Consider the following 12102-nt stretch of genomic DNA (forward strand, 5'->3'; position numbering starts at 1 on the left):
AGAAATGTCAAAAGATTGTAACTAACTTTCTTTTTAGGAAGCTTTGATCTAAGAAAGACAGCATCTAGGACAGAGCTTGAAATAGGAGTAAAACACATAGTTTATTGAAACACAAATGTTTCAGTAAATTTTTGAACTAATGAATGAGCTCATAGTTCAAAATGCTGTGAAACTTCTTTAACTCTCTGGAAGAGAACCCTATAAAATAGGGGGGTAAATGCATTCTAATAAACAAATTGTTTCTCATTTAATTTTTTCTTAAGTGTATATATTGAGATCAAAGAGAGAAACTATTAGCTGATTAATAGTATATAGGAGATAAATGTGTATGCAAGAAAATAAGACAGGTTCCAACTCAGCTGAGATGAATCTAGAGTGAAGCTACATATTAATCTCTCTACATACCAATTACATTAATTACCTTAGATGTTTTGCCCTTTGTTGAAGACTTCTTTCCTGAACAATTCTTACAACTTATAAAAATGTATTAAGATGTATTTCATTATGGTCCTATGGGAAAATCTATTTTACCCTTGGTAAATGGGGGCTAAAGCTGTCAAATCTCATGCTGGAAAAATGGTGATGAGGCTGAAAAAATATTAGGGAAATGTCATTAAAATTAGCTTTAATACAAGTACAGGCATTGTTCAGAAATTGACAGTCCACTTAATTCATTAGTTCTCTAGCTGAAGTTTTCAGCCACTGACAGCTGTGATTTTGTTAAGGATGCAAAAAAGGATCTTTAACATATGTCACAAGACCAGCACTCTCCCTTGTGAAGGGCCCTGTTCAGTGTTCCACTGCCACAGTTACATGAAAACCAAATTACCTTTTTCTTGTAACTTCAGATATTCAGTGGTTAATATTTTGTCTGATATTCAATGAGTGGGAATTGGGAGTATGGTGAAATTACATTTGTAAGTACTTATAGTGATTTCAGGAAACCATAGTAACACTGCATCTCATTTATTACATATAACATGTGCTGGATGTAAGGAAGAAAGACTTCATGGCATATTTTGCCTCCAGCTCTGGTAGGCTTAGGTATTTGTGTTTAACCTGTTACTCAGAGTTGAAAGAATTTTCATTTACCCTGCCTTGTGCTAGTGGCACAGTGCTTAAAAGAAGAGATTGGTGTTTTGTCCAGCAAAGCTTTAGGAATTCTTTGTTACTCTAAGCTCCCTCACATGAGGTCCTGTAAGTTTTGGGAAAACTTGTAATCTCAGGAGGTCATGTAAGTTCTGGGAAAATGTCTGTATGTGGTCTCCACCTTTCTCTCACCTTTGTTTCTTCTTCAAAGTTCTAAAAGTAGTTAAATAGTTAAAATATTTTTGAAGAAATTAAGATAGAAGACTTCTGGGAAAGTATCTAATTTTCAATAACTACCTTTTTTCCCTAATTAATGTTGCATAGCTGCTTGAAACATATATACTTTCTGGGGTTTGCAAGAGCTAGACTAGCAACATCCTGTATAAGTTTTTAGAGAACTTCAAGTACTTGCAGTTTGCCTAGTATGGTACAAAATCTAAGAGAATATCCTTTCTTTTTAGTAGATGACAACTAGAAGCTAGTCCAGTTTCTAGTGATTCTAATAAATTGAACAGAAAATATTTCACTTATTTAACATTCAGAACAATGGTAAATATGAATGAAAGTATGTTTAGAAGCTTAGTTTTCAATTTTTCAAGAAAAAGTGTATATTGTCATTGTAAATCATAGCCCAGGGTGAGGAAACCCAGGGTTGGAACCAATCTCATTTATGGTTGCAGTTTGCTTCCTCAGCAGAACCACAAGCATTATTATTGACTGGTAAACCTGCAGTTTGCGACTGAAGCTCTCGTAATGCAGCTTGACATCGACGCTGTCTCAGAAGACCTCCTAGAGCCCAAGTGTAACATTTGAGTACATTTGTTCTCCCAGCTATTTATGACTGTAAAGAAATTAACACTTTGCGTGAGAAGAAACTTAAGTTAGACAGTCAGTATGTAGCTTGGCCACTTCTGTGTAATGTTGTGATCAGGTTGCATACTTGCAGACTGGAAGGAGCCACTTGACTATCTGATTTGCCACATGTTACCAGCCTTTGAACTTCTTTGAGTTCAAAGCTCATGCTTGGCTAAAGGAGATGTGCTGCAGATTATTAGGTGAGAGCACTGTCATGAGATGGCAAATTCGCCAGATCGTCAGTATTTTTCTTCAATAGTTGATCAATTCAAGAATTTTAAAATGCAGTTTGGTTTGAGTATTCTTCTTCAGGATAAATGTATGATGTCCAGTCTAGTTTTGGAACTTACATGTGATTTGAGCCACCTGGTAAAGAGTGCAACATTTGTAGTTGAAGTCTGAGGAAATCAACAGTATGACATCCTGACAGATCAGAGTTAAGGTTGCACAGGGGACTTTTACCTAGGCATTTTTCCTGTAGGCTGTTTCTTCACAAATGCTTTAAATTACCAGCACAAAAGATATGAGATATATGATTGTGCATGATATACATAGCTTGCATGATTCCTTGTTGCTGGAAATAACATGCATATTTTACATCTGGCAGTTTTAAAATAAAAAATAAGATCATTCCTATTTTGACATGACAAAGAACCCCGTTAATCTTTAGCAGGTAACATTTGTTGTGTGCAACATGTACATTATTAACTCTTTTCATATTGCTGTTTTGAGCAATTGCAGTTGATCACCTCCAATAGTCAGCTGAACAGCAGAAGGCCATTTGTGGTCAGCAGATGCATCTTTAGGGCAAAACATTTAAAGATTTAAAAGAAAAAATCTGGTAGCTGACTCAATATCTAGATACATCAGTCTCGTGAAGGCCTCTGTAGTTAACCAACAGATTCAGGCTGTCATAATAAAAAAGACTATTGCAAAGCTCAATGTATCGATGATACTAAGATAAATGAAAACTACAGACTGTCGGAATCTGTGGGTATTGGTGATTCCGAGATTGTAGAAAGTCTCTGTCTTTCTGCCCCGTTGCCAAAGAAGAAGCCATAATTCGTCTGTGCTGTTTTCAAGGTTGTTTATTTTTGCTTATCTATAACAAGTTCTGCTGCCCTGCCGCAGGTCTGTCCTGCAGGGCAGCGTGCGGGGCTCTGCCCCTCAGTGGGATGGTACAAACATTATATACCAGAAATTACGTGTGCTATATTTACAATAATGTGCCAATATCTATCATCTACGTTGAACAGTGTGTCCCCAGCCTAAACCAATAGAAAAATGCCAACATCACCAAGAACATGGAGGTAAGGAAGAAGAAGGAGGAAGAACAGGATCAGGTCCACTTTCCTCCATCTTAGAACTCCTGACCCCCCTGTACAAAGTAAAACCCCCCTGTACAGGTGTTAAAACCCCCCTGTACAATACTAAAAAATTTTACCCTCTAATTTGTGACTACTTTTACTATACCATCTAACCCTCTGTGACTGCTTGTTCCACCTTTAAAGTTGGTAATTCATTCCATGGTTCAAACTCAAAATCACAGCTGTTTTCTGCTGTTTGCCAGGGTCTAAAATGCTTCTGACCAAGGCCTGGAACCTCTAAAAATGTCTGAGGGACATTTTGAGTTCCGACAACAGGCCAGCATTATGATTTGAGAGTTCCTTGGAAGGCAAGCTGAAAATTATCCAGTCTGGTATTTGGGAATCATGCACACAATAGCCTGTCTTACTTAGCAAGATATCATTATAAATAAAACTTCTTTGTATCTTTAACAGTGCTCAGATTTTATTTTTTGTACAATCTTTTAAATGAGTACTGCGATTTTGTTGTATAACATTTTTATTGTGTAACATTATATTCTCATTGAGCTCCCATCATCATATCTCTGTTGCAGTATTGCTATTATCTCTCTTGCCAATACAAGTTGCTTTCTGTAGTCAAGGCATTTCACTTCATTTGTGATTTAGATATTACACTGACTGAGGAAATCATCTGTTGTGTGGAGGGAACTTGAAACTTCTAATTCATAAGTATATCAAGGTTTTTTAATAACAATTTGGGGGAGATATCAAAATATTTATTTTCTCATCACATCAGCACTTTGAGAAACAAAGTAAATCCTTTGTTTAAAATGCAGTATTGGGTTGTGATTTTTTTTTCTCTTTTTATTTTTTTACCCAAACATGTGGTCATTGTCCTGGCATTCAGAAATCATCACTTTGTTTGTGAATATTCATACAGATCCCACATCTATTCCCCATCTGCCTTTTCTCCTCCTTGAGATTTTTAAGTATGATTTTTGCATTGAGAGGAGCAAGATTAGTTGTTTTTCAAATGCCATGCTCATTCAGAGGGAGGGGACAAGAGACACTGAAGTGTAGTGTGCACCTTTTGCAAATGCTTAAGGAAGAACTTTTCCAGATTCATGCAACGGGGAGTGAGTTTGCCATGTAGAATGACTTGAAGAAGTCTGGTTATTTGTGACCTTTCTGTATATGAATACTTGTTGCTTTGTGAATACTTGTTGCTTTGAAGCTATCTTTTAAATTAAGTGGAGGTAAGAATCCAGTCTCTGTGTTTAGAAATCAACCAAGAATTCTCTCATCCAGATCTCCACTCACAATGCAAAAGACACCCATAGGAAGAGGATCACAAAGGTGCTTTCATTGTGTTTTGTACTTTGTGTTCAACTGTGTGTTCCTAGTTTTGACTGTACTGCCATCTGTCATATTTGTGAGAACATGGAGGCTTGATGTGGCCTGCCAGCATGGATTCTTTGAGTGGTACTCAGGTGTTACTCAAAAAGAACTTGTCTTGTTCTGCAAAGTCTCTCTACCTTTAAGTAAAATGTGATAGTCTATTCAGTTGTGAGGGGATGTTCAAAAGTCCAAGTATAACTGAAATAGTGCTCCACTTGAGCTTTCAGAGAATGTTTAAGTAGCAGTGGGGCTGGAATGGCCCCATTTATTTTACTGAGTGCTGACTCTACTGCTGGAGTTCGGCTGCTTGTAAATGAGGAAAGAGCAAAGCCGTGGTACCAGCCTAGTAGATAACACTAACTCCAGTGAGATGCAGTTGAGACAAAGTTGGGGTATTGGAAATGAAGTGCTGATCTTGAAATGTGTGGAAGGTAGGTATGTAAGGACACTTTAAAAATTATTTCATGGGCCTTTTGTTTCTGCCCCCCAAGAAGATAAAGGAATTAACTTTGAGAAGCTCGGCTGTCATTTTTCTGTGCAACAGTAAGCAGCTGCCATTATACAGTATTTGTACACAGTCATTGTCTTTCTCTTGCTGTTAGAGATCCTATTAAAAGTGATGAATAATTTAAAATTGAACCTGACATTTAATAAATAACTGAATTATAATTTGTATCATCAATGGTTCTACCCATGACTTACTAAAATACTGTCAGCTGTTTTATAAAATCAGCAGCATCCCATTAACAGAACGAAGTTCCAAGTGCAAAAATTGCTACCTTGAGCAAATTTTATTTAGATCGCTACAATTAGAAAGAACTAAATTAGGTATTGAGACCTCTCAGCATGCTTTAAGGAGGTGACTGGAGTTATTTCTGTACGTCTTAAGTTTTCCTCTGCCTGCATGTTTTGCTGAATTAAGCAGAGTTAACTGCCAGATGGTAGGAAAGTAGGGAAGATGGATAGGTCTAAGCTGCATAATGTACTCTTGAGTGACAGATTCCAGTACTTGAGTGGGACTGGATTTATTCTGATGTCATAGATACATTCAGGTCTGAATGTATGTTTGAAATCCTCAATGCTTTTGCCAACATTTGCTTTATTCTGTACTCATTTTTTTAACTGTTAATGTTTACTGTCTGGTAAGGTATTCATTCACCTGAAATACAAAAGGTACACATGGCTCTCCAGCAGGAGACTGATAAAAGAAGCTTAGGGAAGTAATGGTGCTACTTTTTTTCTTTTTAAGAGATTACTCAAAGTCCAGATATCCTGCAGTTGAGCCAGAAACCTAGAGAGCTTTCTTGGCAGTGCACGGAGTGCTATAATTTCTTCTGGTTTCTGATGCCTTTTATTTTTTATATGCTATGAAATGACTTGTCCACTGTAACAAAAAACCAACTAACTACCTACTGCCCTCTTCCTGCTGTGAATAGACACATTTTAAAACATTTGTGTAGCTGGGATATGTTTTACTGCGACATACGGAACTAGAGTACGAGAATTAAGGACACTCTATTAGTGAGTAATAATGAGTACTTAGTAGCAGTGATCCCTCTGCCCGATGTTTAATTGCCATAGTACTTGTCATAGTGTGCTGTTGTGTAATTTATATAACCCTTCATTACTGATTTTGTCACTTTCTTACTCTCCTTTCCTTGCTAGAGTAATTCTCACTTCCTGTATTGTCAGAGTTGTCATTGGGTCCTGTAAATTTAAAATTCGATAAAAGTAATCTCAATCAATAGCTATTCCTGTCATCCTTGGTACAATTCAATTTAATCTATGCATTCTACAGATTAATGTAATCGTATTCCTTCAGGGCTCATTTGGTACATGGAAAGAAGAAGCAGGCTAGATTTATATAAATTTCTTAATTGAGAAAACTCACCTTAAAATAAAAGATTTTTCTCTTGGGAGTAGCCTACAAGAAGTAGAATAATACCTTGGATTCACAGAATAGCTGCATCTCTGCCACATGTATGGTAGGAGGAAGAGCACAGAGCAGGTTGCAGAGCTAGTAGCCAACTCTTGGTGTGTTGCCTTTTCCCAAGAGTGGAAAGAGCTTCTGTATTCAGGGAAGTGGGAGGGAGGGAACTGTGTGGTGCAAACCTGTTGCTCATCTGAAGGTGTCATGTTTGAAGAAGTGAGGGGTAAATGTGAACTTTTCAGAGGTCAGGCAGTGTCATTCTTAGGTACTGAATTCTTACCTTCCCTGTGGAAAATATTAATATGTTAACAGTGCTTATTTATAATTACATTGTGTTAAGAGATATGCAGCACAAAACTTGCTGGCACCAGGCCATACCAAATTTGGCTGCATTACTGTACTTGTATATTGTCTGAAATACAATCCTTATACAGCTGGTGAGCATGCTGGGTTATAACTATATTTAAAATAATATCTGGGGGGAAAGCAAAGCCTTTTGAAAACTCTTTATCTTACAGTTTAAAAAAAGAAAACAAAAATGTCCACTACTGAAATTGCGCATGATGTTAATTGAAAATCGGTGAGAATTTTGACCTTCCTCTTCCCCTAAAGGGAAAAGAGGAAGAGAATCAAATTTTGCATTTGATAAATTAATTTGTCATTAGTATGTTTCTGTTTTGGTTTACAGATCAACCATGGATTTGGAATATTCCTTACACTGATGCCCCTGATACACATGGAAATATGTGGGTTCCATCATAAGTGTTTCCAGTACTCGGTGATGTTCCACTTGCTGACACTGAGCCTGCCATGCTACTTGTAAAAATTGCTTGCTTCTGTTCTATAAGCTATAATGTCTGCTATAATGGGTAATTTGTAGTTGAAACATTAAAATGTTAATAAGGGAGAGATTCTTGGAGACTCTGCAACCATAGTACAAGTGAACCTGCTTTTTTTAATACCTTTTTATATGCTTTTTCTTTCCTGTGGTTCCTAATATGGTTTTCAAGATAAGAACTGTTCTCAGAGAGTCTCTCTGCATTTATAGCTGTAATTAATTTTAAAATTACTGTTCTGTGAGACTGTGAGTTGACCCCAGTAGCTGGAATAACATTTATTATATGCAAAATTCAAATTAAAATAAAGGCAATCTTGTTAATATACCCTTTGCTTTATCTTCTAAATGTGTACATTTCAGATGGGTTGGAACTTGCAGCTGTACTGCCAGGTATTTTATAAAATCAACAGCATCCCGTTAATAGAACACATTTCTTGTATCAAAAATAGTGTGGCCAGCAGGACCAGGGCAGTGATTGTCCCCCCACACTCAGCACTTGTGAAGCCACACCTTGAGTGCTGTGTCCAGTTTTGGGCCCCTCATGACAAGAAAGACATTGAGGGGCTGGAACACATCCAGAGAAGGGCAATGGAGCTAGCTGGAAGGTCTGGAGCACAAGTTTTCCAACAAGTAACTGGAGGAGCTAGGAATGTTTAGCATGGAGAAAAGGAGTCTCAGTAGAGATCTTACTGCTCTCTAGTTATCTGCAAGGAGGTTGTAGCCAGGTGAGAATCAGCCTCTTCTCCCAGGTAACAAGTGAGGGGACAAGAGGAGCCTTAAGTTGCACCAGAGACTGTTTAAATTGGATATTAGGGAAAAATCCTTCACTGAGGGTTGTCAGGCATTGGAACAGACTGCCCAGTGAAGTGGTGGAGTCGCTATCCCTGGAGTTACAAAAAGATGTGTGGATGTAACATTCAGTGATATGGGTTAGTGGTAGACTTGGTAGTATTTTGCTAATGTTTGGACTAAATGATCTTAAATCACAGAATCACTAGGTTGGAAGAGACCATCAAGATCATGCCTTAACACCTCAACTAAACCATGGCACTGAGCACCTCATCCAGTCTTTTTCTAAACACATTCAGGGATGGTGACTCCACCACTTCCCTGGGAAGATCATTCTAGAACTTTATCACTCTTTCCATAAAACTGTTTTTCTAATATCCAACCTGTATTTCCCTTGGCGCAGCTTAAGATTGTGTCCTCTGGTTCTGTCAGTTGCTGCCTGGAGAAAGAGACCAATGCCCACCTGACTACAGCCACCTTTCAGGAACTTTTAGAGAGTGATAAGGTCACCTCTGAGGCTTGTTTTCTCCAGGCTAAACACCCCCAGCTCCCTCACCTGTTCCGCACAGGGCTTGTGTTCCAAGCCCCTCACCAGCCTCATTGCTCCTCTGGGCATGCTCAAGCATCTCAATGTCCTTCCTAAATGGAGGGGCCCAGAACTGGACACAGGGGATCACAGAAGTATTTGCTATTTCACATTCAAAAGGAGTCTCCCAAAGATGGAATATCTTTGAAACTCCTAGCAAAGCAATAGGGATGTTGAAAAATTTAGCCTACTCTAGATGCCCAGTTTCACATGTTCATGAAGTTTTGTAATTTTTTTTTGTTGTTGTTCAAACCAGTTTGTTAGTGTCAAGGTTATTATGTTCCTAAATTATGTTCCTGAAGAATATTTGTTCAGTATCAAAAGTAATGGAGGGCTGCTTTATTTGCTTCTCTGTCAGTTTATTTCATTAGGCATAAAGTTGGCTCAGGAGTACATGGCAGCCATTCCGTAGCTTCACTAAAGAAAAGCAGTGAGTTTTGGTTAAGTGTACCAGCTAATCACTTCTAAAGGAGACCTCTAATTAAAAAGTACTGACACTGTCAGTGAGAGTAACTAAATCTCTGCATGAGTCTTCCAAATAATTTCATGATGCATTAATAATAATTCTACTCTGACCAGACACTTAGTAGTAATCATTATTGGGGTACTCAGTGACTGTTAGCTTTCTTAATTACAGGGCTGCCAGTCAATATTATCAACAGAATTGGTAAATATATTGATTTTTTTTCTTTCCTATTATTTTTCAATTGTGCTAAGCCTTACCACCACCAATCTGTTGTCACCAAATGCCTGCACACACAGACACTAGGGAGCGTGTGCTTGTGATGATGAGTAGGGAAAACAGCATGTTTCCTGATAGTGATGGCAAGTGGCTGTACTGAGGGTAATGGCATTGCATTCAGGGCTCGGGCTCACAAGATGTTCACTTTGATTTGGAGTTAATTTAAATGTCAGCAATATGCTTAATATTTTTTTTCTTTTTACCTGAAACTAGAAGTTTTTGGTTTTTTCCACCTTGCTTAAATGTTACGGATGGATGACTCATTACACTCTTAGTGCTCTCCACACACTCCAGTTTTTCCAGCTGTTTACCCAAGAGTAGTGGGAATGGTGACCTGTTTTACAATAAAGTATTCTTTAGAATAAGCCATATTCTCATTTTCTTTTTCAAAATTCCAGTCAATCTCAGCTTTCTCTTGTTCTATCCTTTAATAGGGAGCATATCCTTAAAAAGCCACCTTCTCAAGAGATGATTAAATCACTGCCATGATCAAAGTTGACAAATTAAGGGAATTTGCAATTTTTGATTATCAATGACAGTAGTACACGTGTCTTTTAAAACTCTGTCAGATGATCTTACCTGCTTTAATTCAATAACTATCTCTATGCCCAAGACAAATACAAAAATGATTATTCCACACTAACAAAATTGTATGTAAATAAGGAAGAACTCAATAACCTTGAATAATTTGCCTTGGATATTTCTTTGAATAGTGTTATTGTTGTTCATATTCCTTTGGGCAGTCACATTGATGTCATGTTAGCAAGCAGCTAAAGGCTCTTTTTCCCACTGTGCTAATCCAAGCCATCCTTGAACAGATTTGATGGATAGAGCCATTGGTGTGGACAGAGGGTGCTCACTCAGTTCTGCTGCCTTTGCTGGTTGAGTGTGCACTGAGTTCTGTCTTCCTTCTGACTGGCAAAGCAGGGAAGTATAGGTTGGGTTTTGGTTTTTTCTTCTAATAGGAGCTGCAAATATTTTTAATGATTTAAAACTGCCAAAAATTTTAAAGATACACCAGCATTTTTTTACGGAAGCATGTGGGTACCTTTAACACTTAGCACTGTCTGGTTAGTTTGGCTGGCATCTCATCTTCCTATTTTTGGCTATTTAATGTCTTCCAGCATTGCTGCTAATTTTAATTTCCATGCTAAAGTCTATGCTAAAGACTAATTATGAGGGAATAAAAACCTGCAGCATGATATATCACCTATGAAAAACAACAAATAGGAAAAAATTAAACACAACTCCCATTTATCCTTGTCTGCTGGCTTACTGTGCAACATAAGAAAAGGACTCACTTTTCCCTGTGCCTCCTGCTCTATCAGTTGTCACACAGGTGATCCTTTCTCAAACACTGGCATAGGAACTGCCCACAGTGCACCCTTGGCGCTCAGATCAATGCTTAAATATACCTCAGGCCGTGAGGCAATCAATGGCTCTTACACAGATTATACAATTATCTGACATTAAGGGAGATTTCTAAGATTGTAGTGTTCATTCCCATTGCATTTTGACCGCAACACAATTATTAGAAAATGGTGGGGGGGGGGGGGGGGGAAGGGAAGTGGATGTTATAGTTTGTTAACCTGCTTTCTAAAAAAATATATGTAGGTTGTCCTTCCCTGGAAAGAATGTGCTTGTATACTATTGTGTTTAGCAGAGCTGAATTCCAGCCCCCAATTATTTAAAAGTAGAATTCAGCACTGTAGAAACGACCAGATATTGCTGAATTTAGCTTTTTCTTCTTACAGTGAGAATGATATTTCCAGCAGATTTGAATCGACAGCTCTGGGCTTTGAACCGCAAATAACGCGTTTTAAAATCACATTGCAGCTGGAGGCTGCTTCTCTCTTCCCTAAACAATTTCCCTTCGACTACCATGCGCTGGAGGACAGAGATGGAACACCTCGTCGGGAAGGGAGTGGGTAACCACTCCTGTGGAGAAGGAGGTGCCCTCTTTTGGCAAAAGGCGCTAATTTTTATGGCTTTGATGAAGAGCATATAATCGACTGACGGGTTTCATGCCCGGTCTCTAAGAGGCCCGGTTGCCTCAGGCGCTCCTCGGCCGCACAGCCCGGGGCCGGGTACCTGAGGGCGTGAAGGGGGACAGCCCCCCGCGGGGCAGCTGCGCCCTGCCAGCCCGCCCTGCTCGCTGCCGCGCCGAGCTCCGGAGGCGGCGGCCGTGCCTCTGCTGGGAGGAGCTGCCCCGGGGGCACGGCCCGGCCCGGCCTGCGGCTCCCCCGAGGCCATGGTGCGGGGGACCGGGCGGCGGAGCCCCGCGGCGAAGCGGGAGGGCGGGGGGCGAGCTGCCGCCGGTCCCGCCTCGTCCCCCCCGGCAGGCAGGAGGCGCCTGGCGGTGCCTGTCCCTGCGCCCCGCTCCGACGTGCTCGGGGCGGGGGCAGGAAGGGGATATGAAAGTGGCGGGCGCGGGAGCCCCGCGCAGCGGGCGCTGGGGCTGAGGGGCTCTGCGAGACGGGACGAGCGCTTCCCTCGCCCTCAGGATGCTCGGCAGCCCGAAGCGCGTCCGCCGCGGGGCCGTGCCGGGGCCGCGCCCTGCCCCCGGGG

The 12102-nt window shown here is 40.0% G+C and overlaps 1 protein-coding gene across 1 annotated transcript in view; it reads left to right on the forward strand.

The window, feature by feature from the left end:
• TDP1 (tyrosyl-DNA phosphodiesterase 1) overlaps nt 1-7742 on the forward strand; it is a 44252-nt gene extending 36510 nt beyond the window's left edge. Inside the window, exon 16 of the mRNA XM_012574042.5 lies at nt 7268-7742. Within this exon, the coding sequence (XP_012429496.5) occupies nt 7268-7341 (74 nt within the window). The 3' untranslated portion in view covers nt 7342-7742. The remainder of the gene's footprint in view (nt 1-7267) is intronic.
• Nucleotides 7743-12102: the final 4360 nt, after the last annotated feature.

Source organism: Taeniopygia guttata, chromosome 5 (genome assembly GCF_048771995.1).
Source record: "Taeniopygia guttata chromosome 5, bTaeGut7.mat, whole genome shotgun sequence".
Taxonomy (NCBI): domain Eukaryota; kingdom Metazoa; phylum Chordata; class Aves; order Passeriformes; family Estrildidae; genus Taeniopygia; species Taeniopygia guttata.